Source organism: Rhododendron vialii, chromosome 1a (assembly GCF_030253575.1).
Source record: "Rhododendron vialii isolate Sample 1 chromosome 1a, ASM3025357v1".
Lineage (NCBI taxonomy): Eukaryota > Viridiplantae > Streptophyta > Magnoliopsida > Ericales > Ericaceae > Rhododendron > Rhododendron vialii.
Window position 1 is genome coordinate 16,860,165 of NC_080557.1, and position 16,472 is coordinate 16,876,636.

At 37.5% G+C, this 16,472-nt stretch overlaps 1 protein-coding gene across 1 annotated transcript; it reads right to left on the reverse strand.

Moving 5' to 3' along the window:
- Window positions 1-596: 596 nt before the first annotated feature.
- LOC131310167 (DNA-directed RNA polymerases II and IV subunit 5A) lies at window positions 597-7,273 on the reverse strand. The gene is made up of 5 exons (XM_058337085.1): window positions 7,094-7,273; window positions 4,772-4,981; window positions 3,139-3,318; window positions 1,841-1,954; window positions 597-982 (listed from the first exon to the last, which is right to left on the reverse strand). Exons 2-5 carry the CDS (start codon window positions 4,970-4,972, stop codon window positions 857-859), a joined length of 621 nt encoding a protein of 206 aa, XP_058193068.1. The 5' UTR covers window positions 4,973-4,981; window positions 7,094-7,273; the 3' UTR covers window positions 597-856.
- Window positions 7,274-16,472: the final 9,199 nt, after the last annotated feature.

Here is a 16,472-nt window from a genome sequence, read left to right on the forward strand (position 1 = left end):
TACGTACAGCACAATCAATTCGTGATTTTGGTTCCATTCTATTGCCGAAGCCTAAGAATAAATTCACTTTTGGCTCCAAATGTGCTTAAATATTTAGAGGGAGAATGTAAAATGTAAAAGCGATTTTGAAAACTCATTTCGAACGACCTGGAATGGGGAATTAACTCGTGATTTCTTCTTCAATCCGAATTTACATTTTCGCTTCTCCAGAGCGGTTGCCGCACAGTCTATTCTCTAAAGGACCATTTTTGCATGATTCGTTTTCAGACAACCAGACAATAGTATCTGTTCAGTTCAACTCCAAAACATTACTATCAGCCAGTTTACAAGATTTTCTGTTTCCTACCCCTTCAAGAATTCTTTTACATCCACCCAACATCTCAAAGCCATGTACAATGCATAAAACTTGGCAAAATATGGAGAATCTAGTGCAATACTCTGAGTTCGTCGCTAATTGTCCAACAATTCTTCATTATCAATCTAAAGGAAGAAAGATATATTGCACGAGTGAAGGGCAAATAAAAAGAAAATGGAAGCCGTAATCATCTGCAAATGCAGTCTTCACTCGACTCATATATCACAGAAAGGCATGGCCATGTATAAGTTGATTACTACTAGAGATTAGAAACAACTACAATGTTTACAAAAGTGCAAAACTGAAGTGTTCATAGATGTCCTCAGAGCAAGTTTCAAGATTCGATATTCGGAAGTGTTTCCCTTCAACTTGGCCTCTAGTTGCAACACAAGAAGGATGTGCTTTAAACTAGAACAACGTTTTCTAGTTCCAAAAAAACAAAACTAGAACAAGGTTTTTAGAAGTCCACTCCACTACATAACCTAGGTTGATTGAGAAAATCTAGACAACATAACGGTATGTTACGTAACGGCCTGCAGTCTCACTTGGTCGAATGATTTTTACAACTTGCCCTCGCTTCAGCCCATAGTATCTAGCAACTGGATCTGTCACCTGAATTCGAGGTAGCTGGAACCCAGCCATCATATGAAACCAAAACCAAAAGCAGAAACAAAAAATTTAACATCAGGTGGAATGAGAAAAAGAGAAAAGATACAAGGAGACAATGCAGAAAACATAAATAAGAATCAACTACTACGACGGATGTCCAACTCAAAAGAGACTAAATTACAGATTGCGGTTTTTCTCATTCCTTAAATTAAAGCAACTTAATGTGACATTGCAGAGTTCGATTTTGTGTTTGGGCCTCGCTTATCTTTTAACTAGTGTCTTTACATGGACTGCTTTTTATGAACAAAAAAATTACTTAGTGAAATTAGGCCCTGCAGTGACAGTATGAAATAGAAACTGTTATTTACGAGCTTAAAACAAGCTGAACAAATCCATATCCCTATCCCTAGAATAGCAGAAGCGAATCTGAACTCCACTTCGATGGTCAAAAAATATTAACAATATGCAAGCATTTCCTCCAAAAGTTCAATCACTCTCCTGAATTAAATCATCGGGGCATCGCAATATAACTAGTAGTAACATTTTTCCCTGACAAAGTTGCCAACTGAAGCCCATTCTTGCATTCAAATATGAAGACGGAAACTATCGTCATGACTTCTAAAACAGCAACAATTCCAGCAGATGTGTAGCAATATGTTCTATCTGTCATCATGTCATTTCAGTAACCAAATAGAAAAAGTACGACTATTTTGTAGATAGCATAGCAATAAATATATTATGGTTACAATGAATCATTTGTTAGAGAGGGAATGGCAACACCAAGCTTAGCAGGTTAAGAGTTATACTAACACTACTCATTGAACTTCTATAACTATAACGTAAGCAAGCTAATAGCTGAAAGTCCACGTAACTGACCTGTGTTTCTTTGACCGTATACCTATCCAGCAAAGTCTTCTTTTCCTCATTTGTAAGGAGCTGGTGTTCAGGAACAAGAACATGTTCTTTGATGTTGACCAACAACTCTGGCTCCTGTATCAATAAAGTGGATAACCATGCCATCACTGTCAGCAACATCCTCCAAAAGACAGAATTTAACTTCAATGATACAGAAAAACTTAACGGAAACTACTAATTTTGTAACATGCCAGTCTGCCAGGCGAAGAGATTAAATCAGCAAAACCTTTTAACGAAAAAGTTATTACAGATACGGAAAATCTAACACCACAAAACCCAACTCAGGCATATTTTTCAAACATACAAATAGCATCAGAATCAAAGAACATTAACTAAAAATAAATGGATGCTAGCTAGTAAAGCATCCTAGTTTGCTTAAATATGAATAACAACTCTACAATTTGATATTAGCTCTCCCTTTCTGTGAACTTCTTGGAAGGATCTGCTGAATGACACTCACATGGAAGAGACATACTGCATTCATGACAACTTACCATTGTATTGTTAATGTCATACCATAGTGAGTTCGCAATTTCATGACTTTGATGCATATCCTTTGGTGGAGAACGAAGGCTATATTTCTGCAGTCCACACTCTTCTTAGGGCAAGAATCAAGATAGATAGGATTGAAGCTCTTGAGACTCCATACATTTTATACTCTATCATTTATCTCTTCTAGAGTGATTCCACATTGAGGGAGAAAGTGAGGTTTACCTCTCTTCCACTGGAGGGTCAATCATTCTCCCCAGAAATTATTGTCTTACACTTCATCATAACTATTCATAAGGCAAGTTGTTTCTCATCTTTGTGTTTTACCTCTTTGGTAGATCTATACTTGCTCCCTTCAAACATTAGAACCTTCATCTCACATAGAGACTTCAAGGTCTCACAGAGAATTCCCTTTGATGTGGTTGCTTGGGTATGTTATTGGAGATTGTTGGTTTATCATGACATTGAACAAGCTAAAGTGAAAGCTATAAATAACTGGAAACTCATGATAAAAAAACAAATTGAGGCTGCCAAAGTACACACAGTCACAGACTTTACTTGGGCATCAAACGAGTGAATAAGAACTGCCTCCAAAAGTAGAGCCAAAGGACATCAAACAAGATCAACCGAAAAGTATTCAAGAACTCCATGTATTGCCTAACCAATCAGCGGGAGAGAGAGAGAGTGGTAGCTCCAATTTTAACAAGATATCATCAAACAAACTGATCCACATGCGGAGAGTGAGGAATTCAAAAAGCAACAACATTCACCTGGAAAACCTCCAAATGGAATTTTGCAGATATTTCGCTTATGCATGCCCTAGCAAAGGGAGTTAGGTTTTGTTGAACAACCAAGATTGCTCTGAAAACGTTCTCTGATTTCATACGATTAGTATAAGTCTTCATTGTTTTGACACCAACCTTCGGCTCCTCTGGAAAGAAAACATAAATCTGGTCCAAAGAAAACCACAAAGGACACCAATAAAATATGAAATAGACACTAATTAACAAGAATGTAACATGAACCATCATTGATAGTGTGATTTCAGTTTCGTAGACAGTCAGAGTATATTTCAATGACCTACTATTATCAGCTATGAAGCACCGACGCTCCAAAAGGAAAGGAAAGAAATATCACCAGAATTACCAAACGAGGATTATGAAGCAAGCATGTTTCCTACCTTATTTATCCTTTTTTAAAGTACAGCAACCCAATTGCAGCTCCAAGATTAAAGACTTCTTTTACGTCCTGTCGTCTTCATATCACATTAGCGTACTAAGTAGCCCGGAATACAATTCTAGTGCCATCAAAAAAATTCTATTCTAATAACTACGCTAACCCTTAAAAGGGGCTATTCATTGTTTTAAAACCTGGATGGTTTTTAGCAGGTTTACCAAGAGGCATCACTCACTGGAATATTAAGCAGTAGTCATGCCTTAATTAGTTTCATGGATTAACCATATTCCACTTCTTTATTGAGGAATTCATCTTGTGTGTTTCTGTGTCTCACATCAGTTTCTCTCCCCCCTAGAAAGGAGATCATCAACACGCACATTCCTACCCCTACATGGCGGAATGGCAGGTGCGGGATCAGAAAAGAAGAAAAGGATCCAATAATTCTGAATGAACAAAATGTATAACTTCCAACACCCACCATATCTAGGAAAAAATTTCTAGATCTTTCTGACTCATTCTTCAATCTCAAGATGAATCAAAGAAGACGAGCCTTTTGGTACACTAATTTTTTAAAATGGACACCCTACCCTTTTTAACACAGTTCACATCCAAAAACTTAAAGGGAGTCGTTACAACTAGATGACATTGAAAGCCTCACACTCAACTTCTCCCTAAAGTGAAAAAAATTCATTAACACGCCAACTAGCCTTGAGTGTAGACAGATTAATCACTGTATGGATTAGAGTGAACCATAACCCAGGCTAGTTTCAAAACTTCAAAGCAGGAATCAAAATAAAGAAGACCTTGATAAGCCAATAGATGAGGAATAGTGTGGCCGCCTTTGATGTGAATAACCACAAGGTTCACCAATTTTTTTTCTCCACAATGTTCCATTCGACGGGGCTACTTAACTGATAAGTGCATTATCTTTTCATAACATCTTTGTGCCACAAATCAGAGAAGATAGAAACCCAAAAAAGATGACTAGCCAAAATGCATAATATGAAAAGAATAACTAGTTCCAAGGTCTTATAAAGTTACAAAAATTAGACCCTTCAATTTCAGTTCAGTAAACCTTAACATGTTAAGGAACAACCCCAGTGCCATAAGGCTTGATCTGGAAAACAATTAAAGATAGATTTGAAGCTCCTTAGAACTTGAAGAACCATAGAAATTTAACTAGAAACGCACTGGTTGAAGAGCCATAAAAAGTAGCAGGAAACACACCTGGTCAGAGCTGTCATTGCGCTTGGCTTTATTGATAACAAGGTCTTCCCTTTTCATGTTTTCACCATATTTCTGAATGAACTGATGTTTTGTCATCTCCAACTCGAAATCTCCCACTAAATATCCCCTGTCGCACAGCATTCGCATCACTGTTTGCCGAATTCTGTATAGCTTCGTGATTTCTTCGTCTGAAGTAGACATCTCTCTTCACTGATCAAGTTTTCCAACAGAACTCAATTAGATACAGAATAACTACAAGATCAAACTCCGACTTCCGTGGGTTTTATACTATAATAATTAAGTGGAAACTGGAACATATGGTAACTTGGTAAGTGTCGAGGATAGAAAAAATTTCCAGTTTACCAAACATGTTAAGAAATAATAAAGTCCAAAATATATAGGGGGGGTACATCAGAGCTACTCAAACATCTGATTTGTCCAATTAAATGAAAGAAAGTCACACACACAATGAATCAATATTTGGAAGCTATATGCCTTGTAGTCTATAGTCACAAAACACCTTGCTAGTTCAATTTGTAAACACCTGCTAGTTTAACTCATATGCACATGAACGCAGTAAAATAACAATGGTGTACCGACAAATGCAACATCAAAGCATGTACATGGATTATAATCACTGTTATCCCAATTTAAACTTTTTTTTATAAGTCAATAATTATATTAAAGAAGCCATTAAGGAAATGCCACCTGTATACAAAAAGGCCACCAAGACAAAAAGGCCCTATACACCACCTAGTGAAAAGAACAACTCAAACCACTCTAGAAAATGGTCAAGGGAGGGAGTACACTCTCCCTTGTCCCAACTATACAAGCTACTAACCACAAAACTTTTAATTTTAAACAAAGGCTTTTCGACCCCTTCGAAACATCTCGAATTCTCATCAATTTAGCACCCATTTTACTTTCTATTCTCCTTCAGCTTCTTTAAGGCTCTGTTTGGAACGTGGGGAAAGGAAGAGAAAAGGAAAGAAAGTTAAAAAAAATCCCCTTGTTTGGTTTTGAGAGAAAGAGACAAAATAGAGTTATGGGAATAGAAAAATTCTCTCCTTCCTTTTCTCCCATTTTTCTTCTTAATTATTTTCCCTCCTCTTCCCTTTCTTTCCACAATTTCCAAACAAAGCCTAAGGGCTTCAACCCCAGGTGATCATAACCTAGTGTGTGTGAAAACAGGTCCTATCCAAAGGTTACCGCGTTTCTGTAACCTAGTTTCCTGGGTCTCTTTAAAATTAGACCTCACCAGTTTCCACAAAGGAATTAATTTAGGCTGGATAGAACAGGTAATGTACAAGATAAGTACATAGAGAAGTTTAAAAAAGAAAAGTTAAGCTAGGGTTTTTACTACTACCATTCTCTAATTCTCGAATCCTTAGCCACAATCAACTATCCTAATAACCTCTTAATTGGGACCCTGCAAGTGGGCGGTGGGATTGGTCCCCAGGATTAATCCAAAAAAAAATCCACTATCCTAATACAGCCCTATGAGAATGTGGGATGCTAAGAAATCAGGCCTGGAATTAGTACACAGTAGAAGGTTTTATCTTACTCGCTCCGTTAGGACCAGCCCATTGAAAAGCATCATACACAGAGACAATGAGAGAGAGAGAGAGAGAGAGAGAGAGAGAGAGAGAGAGAGGTGTGCCTGCTTCTATCGCGTTGTGGAACCGTCGATCGGTGCCCCAGCTGCTGAGATTTTGTTCCATTTACCGTCGGTGGTGGCTCTGGTTCTGAATTTGATCGAAGCTGGAAGATTGAAACATGTCCTGGCCTAATGAGTAGGCGCCTAACGGGGTGGTGGGTCGGATTATAAATTGCCACCTCTAGAAGAGGAAGAGGAAGATGGATTGTGGTCGGTTGTGTTTTTAGGGTTTGGCGTACCTGGGTTGTATAGAAAAGTCATAGGGATAAACTAGTCATCACATGCGAGTGCACTGTCTTAAGGGCTCGATTGGATGGTGTATACGATGGGTGTATTACACAATACACCCGGATGAGGGTTGATGGGACTGGTTTTGCACCGTTTGGCATCCCTTTTTTCCCCTGTATTAACTCATCCCCTTCTTCACTAATACACCCTAATCGGTGAAACCAGCCATAAATTATTGCTACCCCTCCCAGCCAGCAATAGCTAATCCGGCCTAATACACCTGATTTTTTACCAAAACACCCCTCCTCACCCCCCTCCCCCAACGTCTCTCTGTCTGCTAAGAGAGACAGCGAAGAAGAAGAAGAACAGACCACCACCACCACCAAATAACACACAAAAAATATGCATGTATACGTAGAGACTAGAGAGAGATGTACCTGTTCTTTGGGTGGGTTCCGTACAGATCGGAGAGAGATGATCAGTGGGTGGTGCCGCCGCCGCCGCTGCTGCTGCTGCTGCTCCTTCGGTTTCGTCTCTCTCTCTCTCTCTCATAAACGATAAGAACGAGGGAAAGAAAAATGATTTGGTGCATGTGAAAAATAATTTGGTGCATGTGTGACCATATCTATCTCTAACCTGTTAATAAAACAACGTTAAAAGGGTTGGGAACTTTTGGTGCCAATTTTTCCAATTAAACCCCTGGATTGAAAGGGCTCCAAGCTATCTTGCAGGGGTGTTTTTGTCAAACCGTGGTTATGAATGCTGTCCTTATCTGAGCCAGGTTCCTCGCTGTGTCCCGAATGGAGGCCACGTGTTTTTCCCTGGACCTTGTAAGCTGGAAATGATCTAGGTTTGGCTTTCCCTCTTGGCTCTTGCTCTCTCTTTATCTGCTGTTCTCGAACGATCTAGGTTTTGCCCTCTCTCTTGCTTTCGATTCATCTCCCATTGTTCGCGATGACGGTGTGGGTGTAAGCCTGGATTTTACCGCATGTTTACGGGGTCATTAGCTTCAGGTAATCGGTTTTGCCTCGCTGGAAAATTGAACCGTTTAGTTGCGAATCAATTGAGTTTTTTGAAAGGATTAGGTTTTCTGGTCATTTACGATGGCAGCAAATTTGTGTCTAGCTAAAAAAAATCATGGGGATTAGTTTACGGATTTCGGCACACACACACACACACCCCCACACCCCCGCGTCTTTTACCCAATGGCCATGTCGTGGTTTAGTGGATGTAGATTGGGAATTTGGTCACGCCATGCCTGATTTTCTCACTTTGTTCTTTTTGATTTTGGCTACAGTGAGTTCTGATTGTGGTTCATGTTGGTGTTCTTCTCAGTCGTTCAGAAATGTGGTTTACTGTGCTGTACATAAAATATAGTAGATATATTTAGTTATTTCAATTAAAGAAGCCAGGAAATGAGAAAAAGGGAGACAATTTCAGTTGTGTGTTGTAAATCCATCTTCAAGCCTTCAAACTTATGCTTGAATTGAGTAGGAGTGAAATGAATCATTGGATATGAAACACTTGTCTGCAATCTCGTGTTCAAGTAAAATTAAGTATCGGGTTTGAGCTGAAGATATGGATTGGACCGTTGGAATAAAAGTAAAGGAGAGGAATGGAGAATTTGGGAAAAAGTTGCAATTATCGACTTGGGGGGTACAATGGAAATTTGTGGAATGTAATGAGTAACTCCCCGATGATATATGGGATGACTGCTCTCAATTGGATAAATCTTCAACTTTGCTTTACATAACAAAATTCCTATTTATTATTGCGAAATATTTGTGTTGAATAATTGTCATGCTCTTATTCTATGAGTTTTTCTATGGTTTATATGTTCAAAGATATACCTCTGAAATACCTGGGTTGTACTGATCCAAAGCAGCTTTTGCAAGCTAATTCTAAAGCTTGCAATTAGAAAGACCTGAATAAATTCCAGATTTTAATAATCATTTCCATAGTGTTGCTATCTTTTAATGGGCCTGAAAGAAGAGACATGTACGTGTGCATACCAATAAGCTTTCCCTCGACCCTTTCTTTTACAGATGCTTATGCCTGTAGATAATTGTTTTTAATGGAGAAATTAATATGCGCAGGAACTAACGGAAAAAAAATACCAACCAAAAATGTGTGAATTTGCTACTCCCCCTTCTCAAGAACAAATCACACTGCCAAAATCATCGCATCTGTCTTGGATATACCATTGGATGGCCCTCAGTGACTCAGTGTAAGGCATTTTTTATCCAATCTTGACAAATTCATTTCCTTGAGGATGCTTGAAAGAAGTAGGACAAACTTTTGTTACTCATTCGAGGGTGATGTTAAAATTATTGTCCTAAATCAGTGCATGAATGTTATATCTAATGTTATATCTAATGTCAGCACTATAAACTTTATTAGATTCTGTGCACTTAAGGGCTTTTTTGGACCTGATATATATTACTGAGCATTCTCAGTATCCCGTTCTTGATTTTTATGTGGGTTTTGTGGTTACCTTAGATCTCTGCATTAAATTTTCGCTCATGAACTAGGAATTGGATCAATGTAACCAAACTCTAGCTTAATCTCACTTCTTGAATATTCCGTTTGTGTCCCTAAAAATTGGCTTGGTTTTGTTTTTTGGTGCCCGATATTTTTCCATTTTGTAGGGTTATTTTCATCGTTTTCATTTTTTTGATTCTAACGGCAAGAGGTGTGCAGGGTTCACCTTTATCGTCATCTTCATCGCTTTGACACGTCTCTGCTCACTTCCGTTTCAGCGAATCGCTACAGTTGGATCTCATGTCTCGTCGGAATCAGTTTGAAGTCCAGGTATTGATCTTTGTGTTTGTTTGTTCTCCACACTTGTGCTTGTAAATACGTTTTTGGTTCAGAATTTTCATATTTTCGGTATTGAGGTCAAAACAAAAATCGTTTTGTTTAGATCTAGGTCCACGCACAGCTCTTTTTTTTTTGTCGGTGTTTGGGTTCTATCTTGAATGGTTTGTTCTATTTTGTATGACTGAGCTTATTGTCCGTGATTATTCTTTCATGTGTATGCTAATTAATTTAGGCATTTGCTATCATATTCACAGGTTTCCGTTTGGTTCTTTCGTGTGTATGCTGATTAATTTAGGCATTTGCTATTTTGATTTTCTTTTTGTCCTTTCTATACTTGCATTGCGCAATTTCTATATCGATCGATAGCAGGCCTACAATGCTTAGCCCTAAAGGCCTCATAAAGAAAGATGAATTTGTGAGAACTATTATCCAATGTCTCAACTCTTTAGACTATAAAGAATCAGTTGTTTCTTTGAAATTGGAGTCCGGTGCTGTATTTCATGCAAATCTATGGACTTTCGGTTTCTTAAATCCCACATTTTGAATGGAAATTGGGATGCTTGCTTTGACACCCTTTACATTTATAAAACACACCGGTTTTTGCACCCAAAGTTCTCAACTTCTCAAAAAACCAAATCATAATTTTGGGCCAAAGTTCTCCAAAACCCAAAATGGTCAATCCCAAGTCAATAATTATATGTATTTCATAAAACACACTGATTTTCTAACTTCTTGGATCTGTTGTTTAGTATCATTATCTTTGTCATTATAGGTATATTGTAGAAAAGAGCTTTTTGGTGTGTGGTGAATGCAAATGTAACTTTGCCATCTTTTATTTTGCGCTTATACACCTAATCTACAGTCTACCTAATTGATTAATTAGAATGGAAAGTGATTTCCTAATTAAACCTGTATTTATGATTACATGTGCAAAAATTAGTGCAAATATACAGAACTTGACGAGTCTACTGCTGTATGCAATTATGCAAAGCTATAGAAGGCATTTGTGTGAGCAATTGTTTAGAATGTAAGATGACTTGCAGATTGTCAAAGGTATTTTACCATTGTCATACTTGTAATCTAGGACATGAAAATTAAAATATGCTGTAATTTGTTATCCAACTGTGGATTAAATTAACAAAAAGTTATTGTCAAGTTTTTAACATCGTGTTGGTTGGCTGACAAATTGTAGTGGATTTTTGTATCATAAAACTGTTCCATTATTGGTTGTCTGATAATTTGGTTTTTTCCCTTTCCTATGTTTTTGGATGTAGGATAGAAGTAAGAAACTCATAGATTAAGTGGAAACTCAAGAGGGCAACCAAAATAGCGTGTTTAACTGTTGATAAAATGTAGGACTTGGTTGAGGTAGGCCTGCAACTTCGATCCCTCGCACATTCCACGTACCATTTTCCCCCCCCCCAATGCTGATAACTTCAAAATCAAAAGGTTCAAAAAAATAAAGTACTACCAACTTGGAATTTAAGTTATATGGTACTCAAGATGCATAATATGTAGATCTATGTGTTGTCTGAAAGATTGACCTTTGATGCACATGGATAGTGCTCAAGGAAAAAAGAGTAAGGCCAAGAAGTACATGATTATATAGAACCTCATTTAGGATTTGGAACAAAGGCTTGTTGAGAGTGAGAGTATAGTCCAGAAGCTTGCATGCCTTCTATCATAGCGTCCATCTGCACACTTGCACATACTTGTATGATGATATATCAAAATTAGGAAGATGTGAATGCATATTGTGTTGGTCAGAGTCGTGTGAGTGTTTGTGTTGGTGAAGTATTCTCAAGTGGAACAGGATAGAGAAAGAGGGAGCAGGAATGCCCGAGTCCATTTTTTACACAACTTAGTTTCCAGGATCCATAAAACTGAACATACACATGATTTGTCCATTTTTCATGCTTATTTTTGTTTAGGATCATTCACATACTTTTGTCCATTCCTCAACTTTTTGGCTAGGTTTTACGGAGCTGTGTCATGCTAATTCTTAAAGTTGGTTTCCAAGGAATAAAAAAGGAGGTTTGTTCCTCACCATGCTTGATATCTACTTTTTTAGTTTGCTTCCTTTTAATATTCACTATTTTGTTGTCGAGTTGTTGCGTTGGTTCAAAATTGAATGTTAGAATTGATTGTGGACAGCTGGGATTTGGTGGATTTCAAGTGAGACCATTACAATCATTTTTACAACCTACCTTTTGGGTGTGGTAGACTGAGTTTCAAAGGAAAAAGGGGTGTGGCTCACGATAGCTGACATGTATTATTAATGACACTTTCTTTGAGACCGAGGCTTGGCTTTTGAGTTTTGGTGGTTACTGGCTTTTTTCTTGATAGAATGACACGAATTTGATTCTCTGTGACAGAAATTAGTTGCTCTGGTAAAATAAGAATTTCGGAGGAGAGCGAGCATTTGAATAACTGGATGTAGATTACTGCAAGGGCAAAGCATTTGTTGATGGAGAGGGTCAGAAGATATGGGAAATGGCAGTATCATTGAAGCAAGTGAGAGAGCCTCGAGCCAAAGGCTCTTATCTTAAGGATTATAAGAAAGCAAAATTGTATAGGCTTCATAGGAGAATCCAGGAGTATATAAGTTTGACGGTTAGAAATTTGGGCTGATTCCTAGATTATGAGACACAGGGTGCATGTCATTTTGTGCTAGAAAAGCTCGAGGAGGAAGTAGAGAAAAAGCTCGAGCATTCTCTGGATGACTCCGTCGAGCTCTTGCTTGACATTGGCCATAAGTAACCAATCAAACCAGTCGTTTGTTTTTTAATTACTGTTATATTATCTAATAGGAGTATAGGATTATGTTGTACCATTACCTAGCTTACTGAATGATGGATTACTAGAGTTGGTTGGTATTTCACTTGGAGGCTTGCAACTGTGTTCTTTTAGTTCTTACTTTAATGTGTTTGAAAACAGATTCGTCATTAGGTTTTTGAGATTTTGTTATTGGAAGATAAAATTTTGAGTTCTTTGCTATTACAAACTGATTATTGTTTAGAATCATTGACTATTAGTCTTTGTGTGTGGATCCAGTTTGTTTTTTCATGTGCTTTTGTTGCGTGCTTGATTGAGTCTTTAGTTGTAGTGTTATGCGTAGATGAGATAATAATTAGAGTAGCTTTTTTTAATGTACTTATCTATTGTTGTTTAATTCAGTGTGTTTTTAAAAATATATATATATATTTTGCTCATTTTCTAATTTTTAAACATTGGAATTTTTTTGGGTTAATTTAAACATCGAAGTTAAACATCATTGCACTTACTGACTTTGGAAAGTTGTTTTATGCCTTGTTAGATAGATTTAGGGCTTGTTAGAGTAGATTTCATTTAGCGCTAATTATTTGTTTGCGTGCAATCTATGCTAGAGTTTCCATGTGATATTCATGGTTCCGAAGGGATCCGCCTGATTTCAGTGGCGCATGGTTCGGTTACAGCCTATTAGTATGATGAAAAAGTGACGAAGCATATAGTTTTTCCCGTGTGTGGGTGTACTTTTGTAGTTTTGTGTGTGGTGGATTTGGTTTTGCACTGTAATTTGTGAGAGCTTTATTGTAATGGCTTTCTTTGATCAACAGTTACTGGTTTGCCATTTTACGGCTGTGTTTGATGCTATGATCTAGAAATATTTAAAATTGGTGGACCATTCTTTTTCCTCCATATTTTGCGAGAACTTCGTTATAATAGCTTTCGTTTGCCAAAAGTTATTGTTTCTCCATTCTGCGTTTGTGCTTGATGATATGATATATAAATATTTGGATTGGTGTACCAGTGCTGCTCTGAAAATAGTGTGGTTTTGGGTTCCCTCTGTGCAACTTGCTCCATGGCTATGCATTGAATAGTTTTTGTTTTGTGTTCGACGTTTGTGTTTGATGCTATGATATAAAGATGTTTAGATTGGTGGACCAATGCTGCTATGAAAACAACATGGTTTTGGGTTTCCCGTATGAGCCTGTGTATGATATGCGGTGTTGGTTGCCTTTTGGGTTTCTCCTTCCCACCATCATGTTGGGTCATGTTTGACCCGCTAAGTTTGCTATTTCTCAATCTACAAAATGAAATTCTGCGTGTTTGAAGTCTTGATAATACTTGTACGCATCGTGTATGGTTATATGTGTTCCCTTATCAATTGTATCAGTTATATAATCTTCTTTCCGGGTATTGGAAGAACTATTTTGTATGACTCTCATTGGCAATTAACTTGAGTTGAAATATGATTGGTCTGAAGGGCTAAATCCATATTGGCAAGAAATTTATCATCGAGAAGGTATAAACTAATAACCTTAAGTTAGTTGGATGTTTGTTTCAGCATAGATTTCTAGACTGACTGAAATATGCTTTTTGATTTGTTGCATGTTTGGATTTTGGTAATCATTAGATGAGCTCCAAAGAGCATGCTTCAGGCAACTGCTTAGCTTATCATACTTGTGTGTCTGGTCATCATCCTACAAAACGCAGGACCAAATTTAATGTCCGGATCACCAATGAAACAGGATCAATTTTTGCAATAATATTTACAGAGAAAGCAGAGGCTCTCTTTGATGTCACCGCAACAGAACTTGCTCAACATGCAGCTGCTTTAAGCCACCAAAAACTTTCTGCATCGTTCCTCCTCAATATTTCCAAGATATGCACTAAATAAAATTAATCCAAACAAATGTATAGGTAAATCTTCCAATATCTTTGATTGAGAAGCTATCAGCACAAAAAACGCAATTCATCAACTTGAAAGCCACCATGTATGAGTATGGAGGAATCAATCGCTGTGTTTTCACTGTTAACTCAGTTTCCAATCCAATCAACACCAAAGAACTGCTGCAGCTTCAACCATCCCAACCACAACTATCTCAACCCCAGCCTCCCAAAACACGAAGCAAGCGCCCTCAACAAGAAAGCTCCAAAGGTACCTCATCAGCATCCTTCAGTGACATGGAAGAAGATGAATCTATCCAGCCTCTCGAACACAAACAAAAGAAAGAATTGTGCTCCCATCTAGCTCCATCAACCGATCTTTGAAAAATAGACATATAAGCAAATCTTTTGGTGTGAATGATTTGCAATTATGTCTACTTTAAATACGTTAGCATCACCTAGCATATCAAAAAATGTTTTGCTTTAGCTATTACCAACAGACAATAGAGCAAATCTTTTGGTGTACAAATTTGCAATGTTGTCTATTTAGTATGCAACTATTTGATTTCGAACAATTTGCTATCGAACTTTAGTGCTGCCAGACTTTGGATATGCTTAGCACTTTTTAATCTGTATGTATAACTATCTTTTCTACGAAGTTTTACCACCAAAGTCTCTTACTCCACATATTCCACTGGCACGAAATCTTCGTGCGTGCACGACAGCAAAAACCTAGTATAAATTAAAATGCACAATCAATTTAAAACGCACCCACAATTAATATCTTGTTTACTTCACTACTCTATCCAAAAAATATTTCTCAACTCAATTATTACTCTCATTTCTCTTTAACTTTTCAATCATTATTCTCATTTCTCATTTTATCTCTTTCTACTTTTTACCCATATTCCAATCATTACTCTCATTTCTCTATCCGCTCATTATTCAAAAACACTAATCAAATTACAAACCAAACAAAGCATAAATCATCGTAAAAACCAAGTGTATTACAAGTTCCCCAACTTAATGTTATGCCTAATAAAGTTTGGGATGCACAAGGGCAAAAGAATCATTTGACAGTTTTTTATATTATATACACTAATACACCCAATCTTATCCCCCATCAACCAAACCATCTCATTTTTAATCTCCCATCTATAAATGCCACATCAATGTAGGCACTCCATTTTTAACTAATACCTCATACTATCTTATCCTCCTCCATAACTAATACTCCACCAAAAACTTATACCGCATCCAATTGAGCCCTAAATTTTTACTAGTGGATTATACAGAAGGAATGGTGGATTGCAAATAGAATTCAGCCACCGACCGGAAACTAATTGCCGCATGGGGTTCACTTTGAGTCCCGCACGCAATCACGGATGATCCAAACTATTCGATAATTTTACAAAAATGAGCGGGCACGTGAAAGATCAGCTCAATCCAATATGTGTAAGTGCTCGATCCAATCAATGTAATTTATCCTGGTATAATTTGAATTGGCAAATTCTATTTGTATCCTGCAATTTGGCCCATATAACTCATTTTCTATATACAACCTGTACCGCTTTGCATTTCACTATTTTTTATAATACAACTAGCAAAACAAAAAAGTTTTCCCAACATACCGTTACTTTGTTAAATGTCGCATTCTCCGTCTCTCCCTAGCTCATATTATCGTCCACCAAACTATCACCGCCACAACCGCCAACAAGACCACCACCACTAGTGCCACCAACACCATTCCCCTCTCTCCATCCCTTCTAAAGATTTTGGAGGCTCATATGACTTAAAGATTTTTATGAATCACCAAATAGTATGGGGTATCACTGCCTAGGCCACTATGTCGAGAGTTTCCAATTTGTGCTTCAAAGAGAGTGTGAATAGTTGCAGTTATGCCACCCATTTGTTATGCTGCTTATTGAAGTAGCGTTGGGTATTGATGTACTCGAGAGCTTCACGATCGGTACTGAGAGCAAACTCCTTGTATGCAAGATAATAGTTTTGACTTTTATTATTATGGTATAAAACTTCAAATTATAAGTAGATTATTTAAGCTTAAGCATCATTCAAGTTTTCGCTGAAGAAGGGAATAGTTTGACCTCCTTGGGTTAGGACTCAACCAACTCCCACTTTTAATGCATCATAATCAAGTTCAAAAGTTTTATTGAAATTGGGCAGCATAAAGATAAGAGCCTCTGTAAGCCCTTTTTGGAACAACTTGAAACTCTCATCCGCTTCTTGAGTCCATTCAAAAGCCATTTGCTTGGGGCAATTTGAAAGATGACTTGCAATACTACTAAAATTGTAGAGACCGAAGATAAAAAAAAAAGTTAACTCCAC